The sequence below is a fragment of the Apteryx mantelli genome, chromosome 1 (assembly GCF_036417845.1).
Source record: "Apteryx mantelli isolate bAptMan1 chromosome 1, bAptMan1.hap1, whole genome shotgun sequence".
Lineage (NCBI taxonomy): Eukaryota > Metazoa > Chordata > Aves > Apterygiformes > Apterygidae > Apteryx > Apteryx mantelli.
In genome coordinates, this window is record NC_089978.1 from 190536264 (window position 1) to 190561749 (window position 25486).

General features: G+C 34.9%; 1 protein-coding gene across 1 annotated transcript in view; it reads right to left on the reverse strand.

Annotated features, from left to right (window-relative positions):
- The window catches only part of NRCAM (neuronal cell adhesion molecule), a 68837-nt gene that overhangs the window by 38050 nt on the left and 5301 nt on the right, over positions 1–25486 (reverse strand). The window contains exons 4-16 of the mRNA XM_067289953.1: positions 23321–23517; positions 22261–22383; positions 21696–21866; positions 18976–19087; positions 16753–16937; positions 15137–15268; positions 6420–6563; positions 5255–5366; positions 4740–4906; positions 4509–4656; positions 3851–3975; positions 2954–2983; positions 1494–1595 (exon numbers count right to left, since the gene is read on the reverse strand). Of these exons, the coding sequence (XP_067146054.1) occupies positions 1494–1595; positions 2954–2983; positions 3851–3975; positions 4509–4656; positions 4740–4906; positions 5255–5366; positions 6420–6563; positions 15137–15268; positions 16753–16937; positions 18976–19087; positions 21696–21866; positions 22261–22383; positions 23321–23517 (1748 nt within the window). The remainder of the gene's footprint in view (positions 1–1493; positions 1596–2953; positions 2984–3850; positions 3976–4508; positions 4657–4739; positions 4907–5254; positions 5367–6419; positions 6564–15136; positions 15269–16752; positions 16938–18975; positions 19088–21695; positions 21867–22260; positions 22384–23320; positions 23518–25486) is intronic.

Genomic DNA, 25486 nt, shown 5'->3' on the forward strand with positions numbered 1-25486 from the left:
AGGGCCTTGTGCTTCACCCCTACAGGGTATATAACCTCAGGGATAAATAGGTTTGTAGAACCCCAAAAAGAAGATCATTATCAAAGGAAAAAGGACATTTTCTTCACCTGTGAAACAGCCATAAGAGCCTCCTGTTCTTAGATATATGCGACAAAACTTCTGAAACCCTTAACAAGAGTTAGTAGGCTACAGTAAAGAAAAGGGAGAGGAATGCGTAGTCTAAGTACATTCCACGTAACCTTAAGTTCTGATATTTCAACTTTAGACCAGCATCAAATGTCTCTGTGCTATGTTGAAAATCTTGCCCTATCTCATTTATAGATATGGACAAGAAGCCAGAATAAGACTTAGAATATATCCTCTTTGCACTACTAAGGTAATTATGAAGGGCTTCTTGAAATTGCTTTTAGAAGAAAACTGATAGTACTATTTAGAAATAATATTCATCTAGCAGTGATCTACAACTATCTGAGGATCCAAGATGTCTAACTAGTACTAAGTATAGGCTTCTGGGCTTAAAGCTGGAAGATTTAATCCTGATCTAAGTGCAAGGAAAGAGGGAGAACTGGCCCCAAATTACTGTCTGAGTTATAGTTGTTGCTCGGTGCTCACAGATAAAGGTTTTGGGATACAGTGCTTTCTTGATGAGACTCTTCATTGAAAGGTTATATATTTTATATTTAAAAAAAAAAATAGGACAAGCACCATCAAAATTTTCATTACTGTTTTTTGCTTCCCTTGTAACTGTCATTCTGCCTGCAACTGTGGAAGAACAATTCATATGATACTTCAAAGAAAAATTTTCTACCTGAGCTTTCAGAGAAATTCTAGCATGTGAACTTTATTAACTGTGTAAAGGGATCATTCATTGCGAAGTGCTATCCTTGAGTCTTGACCCGTACTTTGAAGGGATAACAGCAGCAGCAAGAGGCTTACTTTTGAAGCAAATCTCTTTCTTGCAGGCACTCAAGGAATCACAAAGCAACTGGAATTGTATTGTAATTAAAAACAGCATTATTTAATAGGAAATGTTCAATTTCCAAATTTATTTTTCAGAGTGTAAGACAATATCTCACTTCCAGAAAAGCTCTGACATGAGCCAACACCACCTAGTATCATCTCTTATGAAGAGATCTCTTTCTCCTTCAAAAGCATATAGAAGTAACTTTTTATCCACTGAACAAGTTTACTCGGTATGTATTCATAAGACTCGACCTTGTCAGAAAGAGCCCATATCAGTGTCAACTTCTATGTTAACAGTTGGCTAGCACAGTTTTTTGGATCAAAACCCCAGCTCTTAGGGCAGTAAATAAATCTTTCTGCTTGACCATATAGTAGAGAACATTCAGTAAATTTTTGTTATGTAAATAAATGCCAAGTGTAGTGAATGAATTTGCCATTCTTACATGCTGCATACAATATTTATCTCAGAAGTCTTTGGAATCTAAGAACAGTTAATTTAACGCTTTTACAATAAATACAGACAAACATACTTGTAATTGGACTGTTATTTTCATCTCCTGGTATCCACGAGAGTTCTATGCTTCTTTCAAGCTGACCTGTCAATTCCAAATCAAAGGGTGGATTTGGCCGAGCTGTAAATCAAATGAACACAAAGTAAATACTCAGACCAGAATATGTAGTTTCTTCTTCAAAACAATCCTTGTATTCAAATCAAAATGTTTAAAATAATATAGCAATGCAGATCTACTTTAATTATGTAAGTATGATTTAATGACCATTAGCATGCAATTGTTAGAAAATGCAGAAGAACTGATGTAACTGGAAACCTATTAACGTATTATTAACTTAAAAACAAGAATCTACGTTTGATTTTATCTACATCTGATTGAATTGTAATGAGAAGCAAAGAAATATGAAATGCATGTTTAGTGAATGAGTGGTAATCTACTGCAACTAAAAATAATTAATAAAACATGGAAAATAAAGAAGCACTGACATGAAAGAAGCTGTTCAGAATCCCTACAAATATTTTGCATGTGAATTCAAAACAAATATAGTGCAAATAGAAACTAATTGCTAGTCACTGAGCAATTTATTTTTTGCTGTACTTTTTAAGAACCCTGAAATATCAAAGGAGCTGTTAATGTACATTCTCATCATGCATAAAGATATAAATGTCCATTCCAAATTGCTGAAAATAATTATATGAATTGTTACTCAATATCAAGACTAATGAGTAGGTTCATTTAAATACACATAAGCATTTCCACTGAACATGATAGAACTTATATAAATGTGCCCAAGTTACTCATACTTTAAAGTGTTTTCAGAATCAGGCATATTATGTTGTAACTTCAAATGCAAATTCAGAAAAATGTCGTCAAATTAAAGACTGTATGTGGCCAAGAGATTTTTTTTTTCATAGAGTAACTTTAATTTAAAAATCTGCATCAGAAACTTCATCAGGCACAAACTGACTGGGCAATACAGTCCTAACCACTTCTAGAGTGAAGTAAAATGAAGCCAAACTATGAAATAAAGTACATCACACCTATAAAGTTGTCTTTGAAGGCGGTGGAAAAATATACCATAATTTGGAGGGTGCAAGATCTTTCATAGTGAATTAGCTTTCAACCAAGATGTGAATTTACCTTTGGAATCTTTTTTTTCATTTATTATATAACTAATTTGCATTACAGTGTTCAACATGAAAAAAAACCCACACTGCAACCAACCTTAATTAAAAATAATTGAACTCTGCAAATTATTTATTTGCTAAAATACAAAGCTTTGATTCTACAGTTCCAAAGTCTAGTACTCCAGTAGTTGGAACAGTTGGTAAAACGGAATGATACCCCCCCCCCCACACACACATACACACAGAAACACAGAGGAAAAAAAAGGGAAAAAAAGATGTTGCAGTTTGCAATAGGCAAATGAGAAATATGTCTTTCAGATGATGTAGAAAGAGAACTTTGCATTAGTTTACCGTAAATGATAGCTGGAGTTGGGGGAGCAGCTGAAAAGAACATTAATATAAACGGTTTAATCAGTTAGTAGCCAAAGAAACAGAATATTGCAGGTAGTTAAAGACTACAATTAATAGAGAAGAAAATATATTTACAGTAAATGGTTGACTTTAAAACATATACTGGTAATTTTTCACTGAAAAGTGATACAAATATTAATATTTTATCCAATTTCTTTAATAAAATAAATAAAGTAACAATCTTGTAAAAACTTGTAAATAAATATTAAATGTTTGACGTATGTCATTCTTGAATAGGTATAAGATCACAATATAATTTTAAAACACAAGTGTACTTGACTTCAACGTTTAGGTTGAACTTTGGTTCAGCTTAACTTCATTAGGTAAGAATCACACAGAACATTATTCAAGACTATTACCAATTGTGAGCAGGAGCAAAGTAACACATTTTACAGCCACTTGCAATGATAAGAACTTAACAGAGGACTAATTTACAAAGGAAATCCTTGAAAAATCCTATTATCAAGCATGCCCAGTCTTTCTGAAGCAGAATTTAGTAGCCAACAAGGTTCTTGTGATAACCTGTTTATGTTCAAATATTCTGCAATATTTGATCCACTGTGTTATCTAGGTAGGATATAAATAAAAACCTATACAGCATGAAACTGAATGTGTTATCTGAACCGTTTTATAAGTTGCTGATTCAATGGTGAACTTGAGAGCAAGACTACTCTTTTTTTTTTAATCTGAAATGCATACAAAGTGGTGAAATTTCCTTTGTCCTATCCTAGCTACTGAAACTGTGTTTGTGTTTTTCATTTTAGATCTAATACTGTTTTCAAATTTAACAGAAATTAAACACAATTCTGCTATTATAAAGTTTTAGAGTATTCTTACCAACAACAGTAAGCACAGCACTTGCTGAAACACTGTCCAGAGTGGTATTAATTATGCAAGTATACGTTCCATCATCTTCATCAGTTACATTCATAATGGTCAGGCTGTCTTTACCAACTAGAAACCTGTAAATACAATAAATTCAGCCACTAATTTTTCAATAACTGGTACTTTTATAAGAAACTTGCACAAAAATATTGTCAACTCCCCTGTACTTGTGTACTTCAGCAAATATCTAGAGATGAATGTAAGCTATGGAACTATGTCAGCCTTTTCTGCATTGCTATTAAACATCTTCCCACAGTAATTGCCTCTCTTTCTCATGTGTTCTTATTTCCAAATATGCTCAATCTATTTTTAATTTTCTGTGATCTACAGCAAAATATTTCTTCCATCATCTGTTTGGCTTCTTATGCCAATTATCTTCTCCCTACAATTGATATATATTATCAATGTGCACATTTAAAAATTTTATATCTAATTTTATTTGAATTCTATCTTAATATTGTCTCCACAGTAAGTATGGCTTTTAGTCACCAAATATGAGATAGTGATGATATTTATTATTCTTCAATACGTGTCTTTCAGAACAGACCAGGAAAAAAAGTGACTGGAAGAAACTGGGAAAAAAAAAATATATATATTATTTTGTCCATACCTTTCATCATCTGGCAGCTCTCCATTATCTTTCAACCATATAACTGTTGGTATTAAAGTAGGATCATGTTTTATTGTACACTCAAATGAAACTTGGCCAGCTCTCTGAATCACTTTGTATTCTGGCTGTTTAATTATCATTGTTGGATCTGAAATTTAAGATCAGTATTAGATAGGTTAAAAGCCTGAAATTCCGCACTAACCTGTGATGAAACAGTGATTAATTTCTTACCTTTCACTTCCAACTGCACCTCATTTTGTATCTTTCCTAATTCATTCCTTGCTACACACGTGTATGTACCAGTACTATCCTTCTGAGCCACTGGAATTTCCAAGGTTCCATTATCATGGAAAACGTATTCACTTCCACGCAGGATGCTACCTTTCACTCCCTTAAACCTTTATATTAAAAGTAATATCATTATCCAACATCATACTTTAATTCTATGGAACTTTATTGTCAGAAAACACAAACCTGGACTACCACAGAATCTATAGGTGCTATAGACAGAATCACATACTGAAAAGTAAACTTGACTCTGTAGGGATAACTTAACTGTTGTTACGTTACATAAGTATTGTATTAACATGACATAATCAGCTTACCTTTAAAATATACTATTTTAAAATTGTAAATCAAGTAAAACAGTTTTAAAGTTTTAAATATTTGTTTTCATAGATATAACTGGTTTTTTTTGGTTTTTTTTTTTTACATATTTTAAACACAACAATAGCTTAATAGCTTACCATTCAATTTCAGGCTTAGGTGAACCAAAATAAGCACAGTCTAGCAATGCAGGATTGTTTGCAATGACTTGATACAGTTTATTAGCAGGAGTTAGAATTCTTGGAGGCTCAGCTGAAAAGACAAAGAAAATCTGCATACATATACAAAGATGAAAATACAAAATACTAAGACATCAAGAATGGTCTAAAGAATTACATGTTAACATTTTTCTCTGAAGTGATTTCTGGTCTCAGTCCAAGTCCAAGTATGTTCTGCTGCCAGTAGCCGAAGAAACTGTAGTATAGGAGAAATTTCTTGTTTAAAAAAAAAAAAAAAAAAAAGCTTCCTCCCTGCTTACAGTAATAGCGATGGGCACCAAAACAAACAATTTCATTTGCAGAGTCTTAATCAGAACGTATTTCAAGGAAAGAAACTTTTGGGATATATTTCCAAACCTGCAAGCAGAAAGAAGCTAGGATTATATTTGGTGAAACATCTGCTTTTTTGAAAGGAATCCTGGATTCAGAAGGAGCTCTTTCATTTAAAAGACAGTGACCCTCAATCAAAGGACCTGCCAGTTCCTTTAGGAGAATCTTTAGAGGTCATTCTGCCTAGAATTTTGCTACTAGTTTTGTTAAATTCGGAGAAAAAAATTAGAGAGTTCACAGTATCTCCTACCTATAAACACATTCTTGGAGGCCTTTGAGACAAATGCATAATCACAGCCCCCTGCAATAGCAATTTACAAAATCTCTTCCATGATGGAAATTAGCTGAGTCCTTTTTGGGGCTTATCTGAAGGAGGGATCTTTGCAGAAGGAACACAATGTGTTTTAAACTGCAATTTTTAGATGGAACAATCATTTAACTGATCCAAAATACCAACAAACAATGAAAGTGAACCAAAACATACTTAAAGCTAATATTCCTGCCTTATTTATAATACATACCTTTGCTTGATTTACATAAACAAGAAAAGGATAAAATTTCTTCTAAGTTTCCCCCAGGTTCCATGACTATTTTACAAAGAACAAGGTATATATACAGCTCTTACAGTGCTCAGGAAACATGTCCATTCCCACTCAATAAAGATCTCAAGAAAGGTTTGGGCATGCAATCTCTGTATTAGCAGGAAACAACTGAATACTGTGAAGACGACTGAAGAATTGAAAAATTTGTTTCTTACCCAAAACATTCACAAATGCATTTGCCAGCAGGTATCCATATTCATTAGAAGCATTGCACTGATAGACAGCACTTGACCTTTCTTGCACATCTGAGAAAATAATGGTGTCACCATCTACCTTTCTGCTAGGATCTTCTGGGGCAACTGTTGGTGTTTAAAAAAAAAAGTTGTTTTGCTTAACTTGCTGTTGGATTATTCATTTTGTACTTGTGAAAAGAAGAAACAATGTGAAAGAGCACAGGCTCTTTATTCTGTTTTCCTGGATGAGCATTTACTCATTAAGATGTGAATTCCAATGCACTTAAGGAAGTTCTGTCAATTTTACACATATTTAACTCAGGATGGCAGAGTTCATATTTTGTGTGCATGTGTTTTTTGTTTTTTTTTTAAGAAGTGAATTTAAGGTCATATTTTGCATGCATTTTGGAGGAAAAATACTGATATGACAAGTTTCAGGCAAATAGAGACAATATCTAGAAAAATAAAGGAAGATTTCTGAATACCAAAAGAAAATGATGTTACAATGACAATGGAACTTTAGAATTTTCTGTGATTTAAAGGTTTCAACTTTTCAAATAAGTTGTTATATGCATAAATATTTCTCCAAATATAAAAATAGCCTTACTCAGTTGAAAACTATCTCAGAGTAAAATACAAGTAAGCTTAATTCTTTAGCACAAAATTAAGAAATGAAGAATGTTCACGACAGCAGTGATAGTAATTCAGTAGGTGGCACCCTTTCCTTTGAGTAAGTATTAAACAATGTCGTTTCCTCAACTGTTCTGTAGTATTGCGAGCTGTATCCCAGGAGAGTTAAGAATATAACAGAAAAAAAAAATTCTGAGATATTTCTGAAAAATAATAGCTATCAGTTTTGATACAACTGAATGGAATTACAGAGGTAAAACAAAAAAATTAGCTTGTAATACCATGATGCATAAAAATGCAAACTATCGTTTAATATTTTAAGTAAATATTAAAACAATATTTTATCAAAGCATTATTAATATTGAAACATGTTAATAAAATTGATATATTAATATAAAATAAGTGATAACTCCTTATGCTTCAGACAATATATCTATATTCAACTGTGAAGAAAGGGGGGAAATTTTCCCTATATTTTCTCATTTTTATTGAGATATCTACTACTGAATCCTATAAGAGGGAAGAAACTGGATGAAAGGGACTACAGTTCTGAGCTTCTTCTTAAGGATATTTCCATCTTGGTTGAATTCTAAGGCCATTTTACATGTAAAGTAATTACACTAATTACCAAAGAGATGCCTCAAGAACAGTTTTCAACTCTATTGTTTTACTCTTATCTTAAACCACTCTGAGTTCAAATCAATAACACAAATTTAAAAAATTGGAAAAGGAAAAAGAAGAAAAAGAAGGAACTACTAGAAGTTTAAATGCTTAACTTTTCTCTGGGCTTCTGGATTGCTAGCACTTTTTAATTCTCTTTTGCTTTACTTCCTATTGCAACCTGTGTTCCATATTGCTTCATATTCCATTTACATGCCATTTGCATTAAAAGATTTATGGCCTGAAAATGGAGCAGATGAGCAGCCTAGCAGGCTGGCCAGTCATCTGTGATAAGTGGTCTGTCTCTGCATACAAATCACTTTTAAATGGAAAACACTTACAACTATCCTCCCCCAAAGTAGCAGAACTTCCCACACCCAAGGGGATGCTCTAACCCCTGTGCTACTCCCGGCCCCTTGCTCTGTTTCCCTTTCTTGTCCACTGAGTCTTGAATCATTTTCTATATGCTGACACAGCTTTAATGGCTGCACAGAACACCTCCCTCACACACGCTCCCATATGTAACAACTTACACATGGCTGCTCCTTTCAGGGAGATGGAAGCCATTAATTAGTTCAATCTTCTCCAGCTGAAGATGGAACTGGATCTTAAAAAAATGACCTAAGCATTAAATTATCATATAAAAAGAAGGGTAGCATCTTCTCTTCCCGCTGCTGCATTTACAGAAAAGAGAAATAAGAAAAAGAGAAATCCCTCCTCAGTCCTTTGAAGGAAAAGAAGTAGATGCCTGTTTTCAGAAAAGGGTTTCAAGCTGTGGGTCCTTAGAGGGCAAAAAATACCTGAGAAAAGTACCTGGTTAATCAGTGTTTCCATTGGACCAGTCTAGCCATTTGCAAGCTGAACAGCAGTGATTTTAGCAAGCTGCCTGTTGAGATTGCTGCCCATTACAGATTGTCTTCTGACACACCTAATGCTCCCATACATCACAAACAGCACCTTACATATCTTTGCCCAGGTGCTACACTTCATTTTGCATGGCCAGGCCCAAAAAGTTAGGTGTTATATCACCCAGCTGCTTTACTGATCCTAAACATTCAGCTGACGGCTATACTCAGGCAGAGCTTATTTGCCTTTACAGTGGGATTCTGGCCAGACAGCAACTTTACAGGATGGCTGGATGAAAGGAAGATAATGCTACTGAGAAATTTGACAAATCTGAATTAGACATTGGTATTGTAAGTATCAAACAATTTCTTAACACTTAAAATGGGTGCGTACAATCAGGATAACAAATGAGCGTTTGCTGTCAGAGTTCTGCTGCTATAACAGATAGTTGCACACATGGCCTGTAAAAGCCAGCATTTACTCCCCAAACTATCAAATCTCAACGTTTTAAAGACTTATGAACATGCTTACATCAAAGACCTGACTGCTTTGTTTCACCTTATTTTTCCATCACTGTATGACACAGATTTTTGATTCTACAGCTACATAAGCATATTCCTGTAGAGAGAAGGTACAGCCTCCATCAGATACTTTTGTCACAGTTAGTCATCAGTACCCCGAATAGCATCTGTTCACCTGAACGCATATTCACATTCTTTTTCATAAACCTTAGACAGTCCAAGCAATTACTTCTGTTAGTATGTTTAAATAACCACTTATGGCACCATTCTTTTTTCTGGAAAAAAAGGTGGAAACTTGGAAAGCACCAAATATGCTTTCTGAACACATATGGTTAAAACACACCACTATGCTTGAAAATGGAAGGAAAAATAACAGATTTTGTTGGAATTTTTCCCCCTCTTCTGCTGAAGTACTTCATTTTCCTGACCAATTCTAATTGCTGTTCGATGTATATTTGTGCACATTCAGGAAGTTAAACACAGTTATGATCAGAACAATTGTCAACTGATGACACAGTATACAACATAATGTTATCAGTCCAAACAAATAATACAAACGTCAGCCTGATTTCTAAAAAAAAATATGAATTTTTTTGACAGAAAATGCTTAAGATATGAAATTAGTCATAGTTTTTAGGATATGTAAGTACTAACTGTTTCTATTCTACAGTGAAAATGCTGATGACATCCTCAGATGTACTAGAGATTCTCCCTAGCCGAAAACAAGCTGGAAGAGAAAGGAACAAAATTACTTGACTGCTTTTCCCCATATCAATGAGAATACATACATAATATCTTGGCATGTGTGAAGAGGTTATCTTACCTAGATCAGTAAAATGTCACAGAAAAACATGGTGAAAAAAGAGAAGAATTTCTCTTTGGAAAAAAAGCGGAACGATTCATTACTGAGTGTCTTTAGATGCCTGTATCCCCTGCAAATCACAGGTAATCATTCCTGATATGCATTTACTATATATGACTATATATGATTGTTGAAAAACCTTTCATACAGTAATTGTTAGCTTTTTAAGTTTATGAATAATATGGTTTTGGACTACAGAACTATGCAGTACCTCTGAAAAACTGACAGCAATGTAGTAACAAAGTCTGTTGTTTAAGTGTTATAGCACAGAGTCAGTCTGTCTTTACTAAAACTGAGTTATGTTAGCATTCTGCATCAACAGGAAAATACTGTTTTTTCAGAGAAGCAGTGTTTATCTGCCATTATTTGATTTAGATTTTCATACAGAATGCTTGTCGTAGTTCTACCATTACTGTAATTCTGTCTTTAAGTTTATGCATAGATAATAGTGAAAGTAAACTGGTAGCTGAAACCAGCCATGGCTTAAAGACGATTTTGAACAACTCTAACCTTAGAAATAGCTCTGAAGACCCTGCTATTGTGAAAAAAATTAAGAAAGCAAAGACAATAGTTTTTTTTAAACTTGATAAGAATTTGGAAACATATGGTCCTTGTCTAGTGATGCTCATGTATGCTTTTCAAGTTCTGAAAGGATTGCAGAATCACCTGCATTACAGTAACTTTTGCTTTTTTATTAACCAACCGATCAATAAAAGTGGGAAGAACGTTCCAGTGTGTAGTCATTGAGGTGGCTTGATAAGAAGATATGTCCCTAATGCAGGGACCTCCTGGTTTACTATAAGGCCCACCAATGAGCATCCAGTTAACTCAGATCAGGTGATATTTTGCAAGACAAATCCATCCTCTCAAATCTGTGATCATATTGCCAAAATATCGTATTATGTATTTAGAGAATGTTACGGGATTAGAATCCTTTTTTTGCCTTTTTGGGGGAAGTTGGAGAGAAGAGGAAGGAAGGATAAGGTGAAGAAAGGGAATTTAAGCAATGGTTCACCTTACTTGGCTTTAAGTTTCATGGTCACATGGAACTACAGACATATTTCTATGCAGATAAACACTGATCTAATGACATATGCAAAAAAGCTGTAGAAGTTCTGAGCTGGCAGAAGCTTGGGTTATGGTTTCAGAGTTGAATACAGGCAGGACAAAAACAGGTAGTGAAATAGATGGGCAGAAGGGTGGGCAGAAGTATAGTGCAGCAGACATACTTCAGACACTATACATTAAAACCAGGATTGAAACTAAGCAATAAAAATGAGACTTAGTAAAGTAACCCAATTTTGCCTTACTCTACCCCTTACAGAGAACTGTCAGACTTAATTTTGGAAGAGATGGGACATGGAAAAAGATGTTCTTTTCCTTCTTCTACTAACCCAACTTGCTCCTCAGAAAAATCTTTTCATGAGACAATTCTAATCCTTGTTCCAGGGCAATTTTCTGATTTTGACAGTACTATTAACCCCCAAAGGGACAGCACAATATTACCTGCAGCCTCTCTCTCTATTCTATGTGCTAGCCACAACTGCTTATGCAGAATACATAAAACTGAGTATCTGCTACAGTTATTAGGCCAGATGCATAGTTCCAACATAATGATAGCAGAAGTGGTGGATAAATGCCTGTCCTGGCAGCGCTCTCCCCCTTGAGACTGAATTCCTTGGGGCATCAGAGTCCAGTAGACTTCACCCCCTGCTCCCATGGCTGTGGTGAACAGCTTGTGTGTATACTCGCAGAGAACGCAATGGATGACAAATCTCTCAGCCAGGGATTATCAAGTCCTTTCATGAAGCAAAACTAAGGGCTAATGTTTTTCATTTAAATTCAATGTGATTACTAATGGAGACTAACTAAAAACTAAGATTTAATGTGAAATGTGATATAAACAAGCAAAGGACATGTTGAAAGAAGATAAATAGCGCCTTTCAGTGCACTACTTTGTCTAAATCTAAGTGTGTGTATTTAATATTTAATAGCTCACTGTGAACTATAAACTACTGAACCAATAAATTAGTCTTTTCTGCAGTATTTGAAATGCCTTTCTGAAGTCCAATTATGAAAGTGTTTCCCCTCCCCAATTACTCTGGGTTGTTACTTTCCTAAAAGTTGAGATACTTTATGCATGGTTTCCCCTCTGTAAAACCATGCTGAACATCTAAGCAGTAAAACACAACGTATTATGCAGCAGTATAAACAATGCAGAACTTCAGCACTAATTGAAGCACAAGGCAAAGCAGAGTCATGGCCTGAACTTTCAACTGCTACTTGCAAAAGTAATTCTAATTGACCTCAGTGGGACTGTCCATGTAAGTTCAAATTACTCCTGTGAGTAAACATTATAAGGTTAGGTCCTTATCACTCCAGGATGTCTGAAACAGCTTGCTGTAAATTTAAAGTTTTTTCTTTTAAGTATTATTGTTGATGAAAATTAAAGACTGAAAGGAACCTAAAATCTTCCTTCAAAAATGTTTTTACTCTGGATAATATAATCTGGCAAAATGCACACCGTTGCTCTTTTTTTCACAGATATTTAAAATACATTACTTTTTTTTCTTTATTTTGATATGAAGCTGCTCTTCATCTTTCCTCCCTTTTCCTTCTCCTCTTTTGGTATTTAAGCCTCACCCTTTGACTGAGATATGGACGAATGGCTTTTTCTTCAACATTCCCCCTTCCTTGTCTGACTTATGGAAAAACAAAACCAGAAGAATTAGGCATTTCCCAGTTGTGCTTTCCAGTAGAAAATTAAAGTATTGCAAACAGATTACTGGGCCACAGGAGGCACATTGTGAGATATATGATGACAGCAGGGCTTTGAAATTCAAATGTAGCTCTTTTTCTTTGAAATGCTGCCATGGGTGTAGCGCTCTCAGCGCTGCTCTGAAGCTGAAACAGCTGCTTTAGTTTCCTTTTACAGTTTACTAATAATTCAGCTGCAAGAACAGGGGCTCAATTCTATCACTTAGTAACAAGTGAACAAAAGGGCACACTGTAGTTAGGAGTCTCCAGACCAGCTTTTAGTAATTCAGAATATTACAAAATCAAAAGATTCATAAGAACTGCATCTTCTGTGATCATGCTGCTTCTCTTTTAGATGCCCTGAGAGATTCAGTGTACTGGAGCATCCAGTAAACTTTTACTTAAATATTTAAAGTGAATAAGACTTCAGTCTTGCTTAGTAATGGGTGACCTTTTACATAAGGCAAAGCCACCAAATTATTCTTCTCCTGTCTTCTTTTTCCTTTCCTTTTTTTTTTTCCTACTGAGGTTGAGTGGGTCATTTCATTAAAGTCTCTCAATTTTTACTGAGTTCCCTTCCATCAGACTTTGTATACTGATTCCTCCTGGCCAGTCAGCCAATATATGCTGCCCTAGTATTTGGGAAGTTTGGTGGCATCCTGTAACTGCTTCTGAAAACATTATATTTCTTAATGTTCTATTGCTATTCTGCCAGGATGCAAGACACATCCTTGCTGTTCTGGCAAATGCACTTGTCTGTCAGACAAATAGCATGTCCTACGGCATTGACAAGGCAGCAATGCAGGGCAAAGGGGAATCTCATTATCAGTTGCAAAAGATGTTAGCAATCAGGAGGGCTGTAAAGATGGGTTAAACTATCAGGATGACAGGGTCTAATTGTATCAAAACAAAAAAAATGGTGATTATATAAAAGACAGAAAGGAAAATGAGACTACCCAAAAACCCAGAAAGAAAAGATCAGAACAGGTACAAAATTCAATTATAAACCAGGCATTAAGATATGCAGAGGTCCAATATATACAATATAAACATTGACGTTTTCCTGTCTTCCTTAAACACTTATCACTGTTCGCTGGGGTGAGAAATATCTCTCCGAAATGGTGGTGTTAGTTAACTTCAGCTTACATAACTTACTTAACCAACGGAAACTCTCAGGCTAGAGACTCAACTTTAATTAGTATTCTTGAAAGAGACTCTTTGGTAAATGCTTCTGTTTAAATGTATATATACATATATCCTCATTTTTTTCAGAAAGTTGTATATTCTTTCCCTTCAGCTCAGTTTCATCTCTCCTGTATCCCAAATGCTTTGAATATATCTTGTTCCTGTTCTCCTGCTGTTATTTCCTAGATTATCACTGCAGAGAATTCTCCGTGTCTCAAACTCCATGACATTTACTTCATCAACATACTTAAACCTCTCCTGAAACTCAGTCTTCCAGTTACTCTTTACTACTTTCAACATGCCAATATTTTAGAATATACTATCTCTAACAAGGCAACAGGGTAGATTGTTTGGTTTTTATAACACTGTCTCATGAAAGAAGAAGGATAAGGGTAAAAGGACCAAGAACGATTTTACGGTACAGGCTATGCCGAGTGCCAAAAGAACTGACAACATACCACAGTTTTCTCCAGCAAGTTCTTTCCAAGTTACATTTTATATATATATATATATAAATATATATATATATAGCAGCTATCTTGCGTCTGCCATACAGCATTGCCAGTCATAACACTTCATCAATTAAGTGACTCAATTACCAATTCAGGGTTGCTTTTCTTATCCATATACAGGGAACCAGCTGTTTCACTGCCTTGGCGGATCCTTTTCTTCAACACCTACTTGGCACAGGTTGTTTTCCAGGCAGTTGCTGACTCATCCAATCAGTTTTGCTACTGCTTTTTAGGGTTGAAGCCTTGACGGCTAAAACATATTCTAAACTGTAAACCCTGCAAAAGTGCTCTGTATATCTGAGTGCCTAACCTTTTAGGGTACCTTTTCAATTCTCAGACAAAATTAGTTTTCCACTAGGGCAGCAAATGAGGTAGCAACCGTGACTGCCAAAGCAACACAATGGTAGAAATTTGACCCCAGTAGTAGTCCTGCCAAAGGAAGGTGGCACAGCTTGGTTGCTATGACCCGTCCCTGCAGCTACACCATCAGTAGAACACCAGATGGGGTGACCAGGTGTACACTCACAAATTCTAACACTCTCGAGCGCATCAAAGGCACATTTTCTCTTTCCCCCTTTATGAACTCTAGCATTTTTACCACTTCATTTATAATTTAGTATTAACCGTCAGGCTAAAGCTACTCAGATATACAGTCTTCATTTATATTAGAAAAAGCTGACATTCCTCATATTCCCTTATTCATTCTAAGATAATTAAAAATCTTACTTGCTATGGGAACGCCATTTGTTAACCAGCTTATATTAGGCTTTGGGTTGCCATTAGCTCTGCAGATCAATGTCCCATCTTCTCCAGGAGACAAGACCAAGTTTCTGGGTGCTGTTATCCAGTATGGGGCAGCTGGCGTTAGGAAGAGAAACACAGCAATCATTTTCCGAAATGATATACAGAAAATCATATGGTACAGTCACTGTAACAATAAAATAATTCAAAAAAGCATATATAGCTATAGATATATACTTGCACTGTTAATTTTTTTTGTATCTGTGATACTCAAAAATTAACTGATAAAACTGCACTTTGGCTAAACAGAGCTATTGACCATGCACTGCACTGAAAAAGGGGATCGCTGTTTACTTCAAAATTCTGAGATAAGTAACGAGATTTGCTTTGTTTTGCTTTTAATCTAATTTGTTTTTCCTAAAGAAAGCAAACTATGGCATCTACAGCAGATAGAGTGATGTTTTGACTAAATTCAGAGATATCCATGGTTACAGTCTTTAGGCTGATAGAATTGGAGTTAGGGTAGATTATGCAAATTGATTTAATGTCAAGGGTGAAAATTAGAAATGACAAAATTCTTGGTCTCTCTGAATTCAATGGATGATTGCAGTAGGGCCAGATGTTCACCTCAGATGAAAAACACACAGGTATCAAAATGGATGAAACATTTTCCTGACCAAAAGGCCTTCATCTCTGTCATTACCTTTTGTACAATAAACCAGCACAAATAGCGTATGTTACCACATGTTGCAATTAAATTTCAGATTTCAGATTGATGGATAGATGCAAATAGAAAATTAAACTTCTATTCTTAAAAAGGAGGTAGAATTTGACCATAAAAGCACACTGGACTACAAAAAGATTACATTAATAAAAATGTATATTTAGCTTGCCAAATGAACACTACAGCTGATTACTTAAAAGAATAATTAGCTCTCATCCCAAATATTTTCTTTCATGATGTTCAAAACACATACTTACAGGGCATACTGAGACCAACATATTGTGTTTTTAGAACTAGCAAGATAGTATCATTGGATACAAGTGGTAAAAAACATGAAGGAGGAGGAATGACAGAAATACAGATTAAGGGAGAAAAAGGAAGAAGACTATAACAACATGAGACAAATAGACAAATGAGAAAAATATAGTAGAGGAAGAATCAGGGCTATATTAATGGAGAGCAGAAAGGATCAAGAAAATAAAGAGGGGCTGAAGAAGAAAGATGGGGAGGGAGATAAAAAAGAAGGGAAAGAAGCAGTCTAATGACAGGTAATCTAAGGATCTAAAGTAAATGTCGCACAGGTACAAGCTAAGAAATTATTTTACAATTATTACAGCACAGTCTCAATTTAGCTTCTTGCCTGATAAAATAACAAATTAAAAAAAGAAATCTGTTAGAGACAGAGAAGTCCCTCAGATGGTAGAATTAATTGGTTTAATGATCATTTCTTCACATTTTTTTTACCATTATCATTCATTCTTGTAGCTATAGTTCATCCTAGAAAGCTTTTCAAACAGAATATGTTCATTCTTGCATTCTAGATGCAAGGGATTATTTGAGGGATTATTTATTATTTAAGGGATTATTTGAGTATTACCTTTAACAGTTACTGAAATGACATGGTGAGTAGAACCTAATATATTTCTTGCTATACATTTGTAGTTTCCAGAATCAGCTTCAGAAACATCTATGATCTTGAGAGTCTTCTTAAAGTTTTCAAAAAATGTTCTGTTGGCTGGCAGTTCCCCACCCTCTTTAATCCAGCGGATTACTGGTGTGGGTCTGGAGAAGCAAAACCATAGATCATATTTAGGGACCAGGAAAAAAGGAAGACTAGGAGACCATTCATTTTTTCAATAAATATTTTAAAAATAATTATATTAAGAGCCTTCACCCAGATTTTGAGGCATGTCCAGCAAATCCGCAAAATCTGCCAGCATTTGTTTCTAGGAAATGACAAGCCTCACTAACACTGTCAATGGCCATCTGTTTGCAGGCTCAATAATTATGGAATACATTTGTCTGCTTATAATCTAGAATCCCTGATGGCTATCAAAAGAATACAAATATAATTCAAATCTTATTGCACTTAATACAATTTCTTGTGGTAAAATGATGCTCTTAAAAGGTAACTTCCGAATAATGACAAGTTTATAATTGTCCTTCACCTGAGCAATACCCTAATGCTTCATGATCATCATAAATTTTACAGCAGTGCTGTTAGCAGACAGAAAATCTTCCTATGAGAATTAAAGAAAAAATGTCAGTGCTTGCTCAGGTATAGTCACCTGGCACTGCAGTGTGTCTAAATCTTGGCTAAGCTCTTGTTGTCCACAGAAGTTGAGTCATCCAAACTCATGTAGATATACTTCTAAAATTTTAACAAATTGCAAGTTGTTATTTACTGAGTAAAATGTTCCCTCTCAAATACCATGATTCAAGGCAAATACTCCCTTAGAAGTCTAATATCGCATATTTTATAACAGAGACACTTAGGTAAGCTGAATTTAAATCATGGTATCAATAATTAGGAATAGTTGCTTTAAATAAATGGAAGAACTGAATCTGGCCCCTTGTGGACAACTGTGTGAGCTTCCCACACTGAAATATCTAAAAAAGAAAATTACATGAAGGCTAAAGACACAAAGCTAGTTATATTGTTTAATATTCCATTTTTTTCCCTTTTTTACTCAGTCATTTTACTGGAGCTTGGATCACTGAATACTTTTATTGCAGGGCTACCAAAAAGAACAAAAATAAACTGTGGATGAAGACTACCAGAGCCAATTCTACTCCCACTCGTAGGTGTGGTTATGCAGTAGTGCATGATTCAAAGACACCTGAATTGATCACAGCTGAGTTGGAAGCAATGCACTCATGCTTGTATCACATGTGTCAAGCTATGCCTGAGCGTGCCCTGTGGAGTTTACACAGGTGCAAACATCTGCACGATGCTCTGCTGCATCACTTGCAATTATGGGCTTGCCTTGTTGCTATCTCAGAGAGCTCTGCAACACATGCTTTTGTGCACTGTAAACATGTTCACAGTGCCGAAATAGGTACTAAAAAAGATTTTCCAGTTCTGCATCAAGGCTGCTCACTTCTCTGATTTCTTCTTGAGAATGAAACTGATGTAAGATCAAACTACTTCACGAAGTTAAACTACTATTTAGTCATCTTCTACCTGCACAATAACCAGCAGAGGCGAACGTGGATTACATCAAAGAAACAAGTATCAATTACTCAATTACAGTGGGATGTTGGATGCAAGGAGCTGAAGGTATGTTCTAATAACTCCCACCTAGCTGATCTAGTTAAGTAATTATTAGCAGATGTGTGAGTAGCTTTTTTAGATTAGACCAGCATACTCTTATCTATTTTAATATAACTTGAGGGCCTAATGATGGTAAATTTAAGAGAATAAAAACAGTGGCTTGATTCAGGCATTCTATCAGAGCATGATGACAGAGTCCTCGGTACAATTCTGCAGATGTGTGTCCAAGGCAACCCTGTGATGTTTCTTGCTTATGTCCTGAAAATGAACACTAGCACAACCTGAATCCTGTGTATAGAGGGTTGGTGATATGAGAAAGCAGAGGCCATAATATTTATGTTCTTAGTTTTAAAACCTACTGATGCCCACATAAATGGCTGACTTCTTTAAATTCGCTCTATTTTACATGTCTGTTTCTGAGGCTTTAACACTGTCACTTTAAAACACCTAGGCTTATACAGTGGTAACTTTTTAAGTACATCTGAACTGTTTCTCTCTGTTTTTTTTATTTTTAATTAAAAAAACACTGGCTAAAAAGTAACTCACAATCCTGCTGCAATGCACTCCAACAAAAGCACATTTCCTCTCAGTTCCACTTTGTTACTTGTGCTACCTGTTGGTGTTAGAAGAATCGGTTGCCTCTCTGTAACTGGTTTGGCTGGAACAAGAAAAAATTAAAATAATGAATTTCTAAGCTTTATTTTAATACTGATCAAATGCATACACCCATTCTCACATTTTGGACAGAAATTTTGCTGCACACTGGCCATTTAATTAAAAATCATCATGTTACACAATGACATAGTTCAACAAATTAGGGTTTCGACAGACATAGTAGAATCATATCTCAACTTCGCATATGCTATAATTTTGAATACATAAATGAAAAATCTTATATAAAAGAGGGGAGCATTTGATATAGTTTTTACACAGGCAACTACGTGGCCTGGTGGGTGCACACAGAGTCCTAATCCTAAGCAGCTCCTATTTACCTCAGCAGAACTATTTTGAAGTGTGAGGGACAACCGATATGAGTTATACTGTAAGACTGGAAGTTACCAAAAGTTATGGGACTTCCATCAGAACATAAATAAAGCAAAGTTATTGTATGCAGAAATATAAACCAAAGTGATAAAAGGTATACTCTACTTTGCACTATGCTTTGTTCATTATTTTCTAGACTGCAAAGGATGTCTCTCTTAAAGTTTAGTCATGCCTTCTCCTCTTGCTGTATGTTTAGTTCAAACTATTCTCCAGTCTGATAATTATGAACCATTTTCCACAAGAAATAACCACAGTCAACAGACAGCCAGAAATTATACTCTGTTGGCTTCCAAAGTCTATTATATTTCATGTGTCTTCATGAAAATCAAAATAATAGACTGTGTTCTGTAAATACTCTTATGTTCAACAGCAGTTTTATAACATACAATTAATTTGCTGTAAAGTGTAGTAGTCTAAATCACTACAATAAGTTATTGTACCTTTTAAAAAATGTGGGCAGAAACAAACATTTTTCTCTCGTTTATTAGGATATAGGATTTATTGATAGATTAATATAAATAGAAAACTTAAAACATTTTTTCATACAGTATGTACCTTGACTTCCTTAAAAACTAATACACGAATGATTCTCTTTAAATTGAGGGACAAAAAAGGCAGTCTAGCGTGAAGAACACAGTCAATAGTCACAGGCAATAAGTAATTTGTCCAGTTTCTGCTCTGCAAAGGGCCACTGACTCACATTACAAGATTATAAAAATCCAGAATTAGCTCTGGTATTTCTGAGCTGTGAGACAACTGAGTTGTTTTCTCTCCACTAATTGTAGTTACTACATCATACTATGTTCAGGTAAATATTTTTTGTTTGTTCTTGAAAGAAAACTATTTTTATGCAGAGAATTAAAAAGGTTCCATGCCCCTGCTATATTTTAGATTTCAGTAAGTTAAGGTTTAATATCTACAAAGACTCATTTAACAAGAAAAAAAGACAATACACTACATTAGTTCTATTTCGTCATCTATCTCATACAATATTAACTGGGGGGGCATCTAAAACTTCAACCCATATGAAATCAGTCTTGCTCCAAAGCAGCCACATGAAACACATGTATACCTGTTGAGGAGGATTTCAGTCACAATATACAAAAGAAGACCATTCAACTTAGATTAATGTAAAGATCAGCTCAAACAAACAAATACAACTAATTTTTCCCCTACAAAGTTAATTTTACAGATAGTGTTAAAGTGTTTAGATTTTAATTCATTCTAGTTTTCCACTCATGAAACACATTAAAAATGAATGGTACATTCAGGAAATTATTAAATGTGAAATGCATCTGTTAAATACTTAACTGTTATTACTTATGATGCAGCATGTGATATTGAATAGTCCTAGTGATAATGAATACATCCAATTATCAGTTAAATTGGAGGAAAAATATAAACAAGCAACACATTACAGAAGCAATTAAATAGACAATTTGCAAAATCTGCCCCAGTGTGAAAGGACTCATTTATTGTAAAAGTTGATTTTTTTTTATGAGCCATGTTACAATAACATTAAAACACTAAATATTTTAAAGGATCACACTGTGCAGTCCCTTTCTAAAGCAAATTATTATCACCAGTACTAACAGATACCTTTATTAGAAACTGGAAAGGGAGCAAAGGTTAAATAGCCGTGGAAGTGAAGTTAGTTGACTAAATGCTACTGTGAAACAGGGAGTATCAGTGGGGACCAGTGTAACTCACCACCATAAATATCAGTGTCACTCAAATTAGCAGCTATAGTGTCATTCAATGAATCCACTGAAATAAACAGAATATCATGAAGAATGCATATAAGAGGGATAAATCAAAGTACTGGGAATCAAAAGGTGATGATAGGGCCATGGTGAGTTAATCAAATGATCGATTAATTTGTTTCAACAGTTATGACAATAAATAAATTGGTATTCTTGCACATGAAAACCATTTCAAAACTGTTATTTATTACACTGTAATTTTTCATTAACTCAAATCTTACAAAACATTTTTTCAAAATAAAAAAGCCTAATAAAGGGGAAAAAATCAACAGCACTTAAAACAAATTATATATCAAGAAAATTGGAGATTATGTTCTAAATTTTATAGAGTAATTTAATTTCTTATTCAGAATTAAAATATCAAAATTTCCTAGTGTAAAACTATTTAACTGTTGGCAAATAACTAAGAATTCTGGATAAATATAATGTTAGGATGTGATTAGGTAATGCAATACCTACTTGAAAGAACCTTTACAGAAATTGGTTGCTTCTGCTGTATAGTTTGTGTATGATTAAATCTTGCATAGCAGATATAGTCCTCACGGGTGTCTTCTGGTTGTACGTTAGAAAAATAAAGGTCTCCATTTAAACCTTGGGAAACTCTTTCACTTTGAGGCAGCCTTTGGAAAGCTAAGCAAAAACAAGAATACATTTATTCCAACTATAATACACACACTATTGTTATGACCTGCAGACTCCACATTTGTTCCACTATGCTTTCTGTAACAGCTTATCTCTTTGTAACTTTCCCGTAGTTTTTTGGGCATTTTTTCTAGAGCACCCTTGTCTTCCCTTTCCTCCCCAGTGTGTTAGTCTAAAACACACACTGAGATCTCCAGCCGCTTTTGCATTCATGCTCTTGGGATGCATTACCCTCTTTTTTTCCCCCCTACGTAACGGGAAATTCTTTGAATTTTAGCTTAGAGGGAAACTCCACCATCTGTGGTAAGTCTTGGTAAGCACTGATGAACTGCTTAGAAAAACTGAGACCAGTATAGTAAGTCTACCTAAAAAACAAACTTACCATTATCCATCCAAAATATTATAGGTGGTGGTAAGCCAACAGGAGGTCTGCAGTGTAGTACTAGAGAATCACCTTCTCGAACTTGATTTGGTTCTAGTTTTTCTTTAGTCCACAAAGGGGATCCTACAGAAAGTAATTTTAACAAACATACAAACTATGGATTTACAAAAATTCCAAAATTTAAGGAAGAATTGCACATAAATTTCCAGAAATACAGGATAATTATATACATCAAAAATTTAGCTCCTATAATATTTATTAAAGATTTAATTTTTGTTCTTCTTTATGTTTTCCTGGGAGAAAAGCAAGTATTCATTAAAATATTGTTTTACAACAATGATTCAATTGAATTGAATCAATTTACTCAAATTATTTAGGCTAATCACTGAAGGTTCTACAACACTATCTTGGAAAGTTCGAAGTTGGGTAATCCAAAAAAGATAAGCGATGCACATGATTAGAAAAAAAATTAGACTTTCATGAAGTAGTATTTTAACTGATTTAATGAAACGTGAGGAAAATAAATTTTAAGCTGAGAAGCTTGAAAAACTGAGCTGAAATAAAAATGACAGAAATAGCAGTAGAAACAGTTTATCATTAATTAAATTAGCTTTATCTCCTTTTTGATCCCTATCTGTTCTATATTAAAGCTACTACAAAAACTATGAACTACGTGCATCAGAAAAAGAGAGTAAACTTGTCCTCATCAGAGATTTGTATTAAGAGATTTACAATTTTCTTTTCTAATTGTCTTTTCTAATTGTTTTATATATTACCCAATTTTAAACATGGCAGGTCATCCAGATGTATTGAAAAAATCAGGAAAACATTCTGGGTATTTAATATTCTAAGAAATTCTGGAGAGAACATGCAATACTTTATTAAATGTATTAAATACAATACCTTCTAACAACATTGTTGATTATTAAATCATTGTTGATGATTAAAAAGATGTCTTTTTTTAAGAAAGGAAAAAAGAGAATAATTAAAGCAAAATGTCCCTAAGAAAATAAGCAAACGTAAGTTTTTCACATTTTAAGAATATTAGAGTTTCACTTACTGGATGGCCTTATGACAATATTGTTGGAAATGGCTGCTCCTCGTTCATTCCTTGCTGTACACTGGTAGACTCCTTCATATGCTTCTGCCTTCCCACCATTCATAATATTTATGACAAGGGTTCCTGAATTTGGTTTCATTGTTACTTGTGCATCTTTATCTATATCAAAATGAGTTCCATTGCGTGTCCATGAGAAGCTACAATAACAAAGGCAAAAATAAAAATTTTTTCTTCAGTAGCTTATTGTAGATCATATGGAGAAAAAAAAAGTCATTTTTAGTAACACATTGCATTTTTTCCTTAAGTTTATAAATAATATCTGTTCTCAAACTAAATCAACAAAGAAAGTAATAAAGCACTTTTTTAATATAACAAATCTGGCAATACTTTAAGATAAAGGTTTGGCAGAACTTGGTCATTTCAAAGTCAGTACTTCTATTTTAAAAATTACATAAAAAGATTCAAAAGTTAATCATATACTGAAAAGAACTGCTTTCCTTTCTACTAAAGATGATACAGTAACATCTGCTAGAACTGATATTGCTAAAGCCGCATTAGCATTTCTGTTATAAAACCTATTGTTGAAAGGGTTTATAAACCTGCCTTTAAAAACCTGCTCTGGGCTGAAATGTGTCCCAGCAGGAGACCACATCTCTTAATTGGTTTGGCCATTTTTAAGTTACTGAAGTGAATCAAAGACTGAGTGGTGAGTTTGATTTCTTTTCACTATTCCAACTCAAACAACCGTGATTCATTAAATGAAATTTTGCAGTCTGATAGTCCATAACTAATCTAGTAGGTTTATACTGGTGTTACTCAAAGCAAGAGATGTTTTGTAAAGGAGCCACTAGAAATGAAGACTATTAAAAACCATTAAAAAATTGTAAAAAGTAGAGATTCATAGTGTGCAACTTCTACTATTGTAAACACTAATTCCTGCCTTATACTGTACTTTTGGCCGTTAACAAAGTAACGCAGAGCTAGAGCAATGTCTGTGAAGTGTGCAGCACTCAGTTTGCCAGACTGCGAATGGCAGTTTTTGTACTTGTTACACATCAGGTTCATACCCTTAAACACAAACATGATCACTACATCTGATTACTGGTTAGAATGTTACCTAAAAGTATAAATATATGCAGTACTGGAAAAGTTCAAATTTTAGGTGACTTAAATTGTGCCCCGATCTTCTGCAGTAGGAGGGCAGGACTGGACACTGTGCATTGCACCGTGGGACAGCAGAGAAACAGGGGCCGATCAGGAGCACTGTGACACAGTGGCAGTGTTTTGAGGAGGACCAGAGCCCTCCGAGCTTGAAGTGTGAACCTATTCCTTAGGAATTTGCAGGCGAAGCCACAGATTGTGGGGTTTCTGCAACCCTCAGCTACCAGGAACACTGAAGGATGTGGGGAAACAGTACAGCTTCAAATGAGAGGTGGCAAATGGGGTACGAAATCCTGAACTTGAGATATCTGAAAGTGAGAATCTTTGCTGCTCAAGCTATATGTAGCAGCCCATCCATAAGCCTTTATGCCAGCTCTCTGCAACAAAAAAGTCACCCTGCTTTAACAAACAATTCACACTCATTCTGACTGAGAAAGTTCAGCTTCAGAGCTTTGAAGCTCTTCAAATTCCAATATTCATTTGCAGGATCAGATTCAAGACTAATGGACCACGTTACTTATTCCAATAAATTAGCTGGATGTGATAACTTACAAATAGGCAAAACTAAGTACAAGCTATTTTCCTCCTTAGAAAATTCTGCACTTGAATCCTGCCTCTGTAGCAGGGGAACAAGGTGACAAACAGATTTGATGAGAAGGGTGAGGCTGTACAGCAGTTAGACCTGGCACATGACTAAGGTATCTGAGTCTTACAGACAGCGCTCATAGTCGCTTAGCTAAATCCACCCCAAAAAGGAGTTTAGGAGAAGCATCTGCAGAAACAGTAGAGTGGTTCCAAAGCACATTGTAATCACCCAGGTCAGCGTCCAGATTCTTAAGAATAGCATTATGCCTGTTAACTTAAAATGCTGGTAAACACAGTAGTGTTACTGCACTCCTACTATTAAAAGAACATTAAAAATGGTGAGAGCATCATAGAAAATCTCTATCTTCTTTACTCTGTTCCCCAGCATGATAATGACCATGACCCCAAGGCAACCAGAAA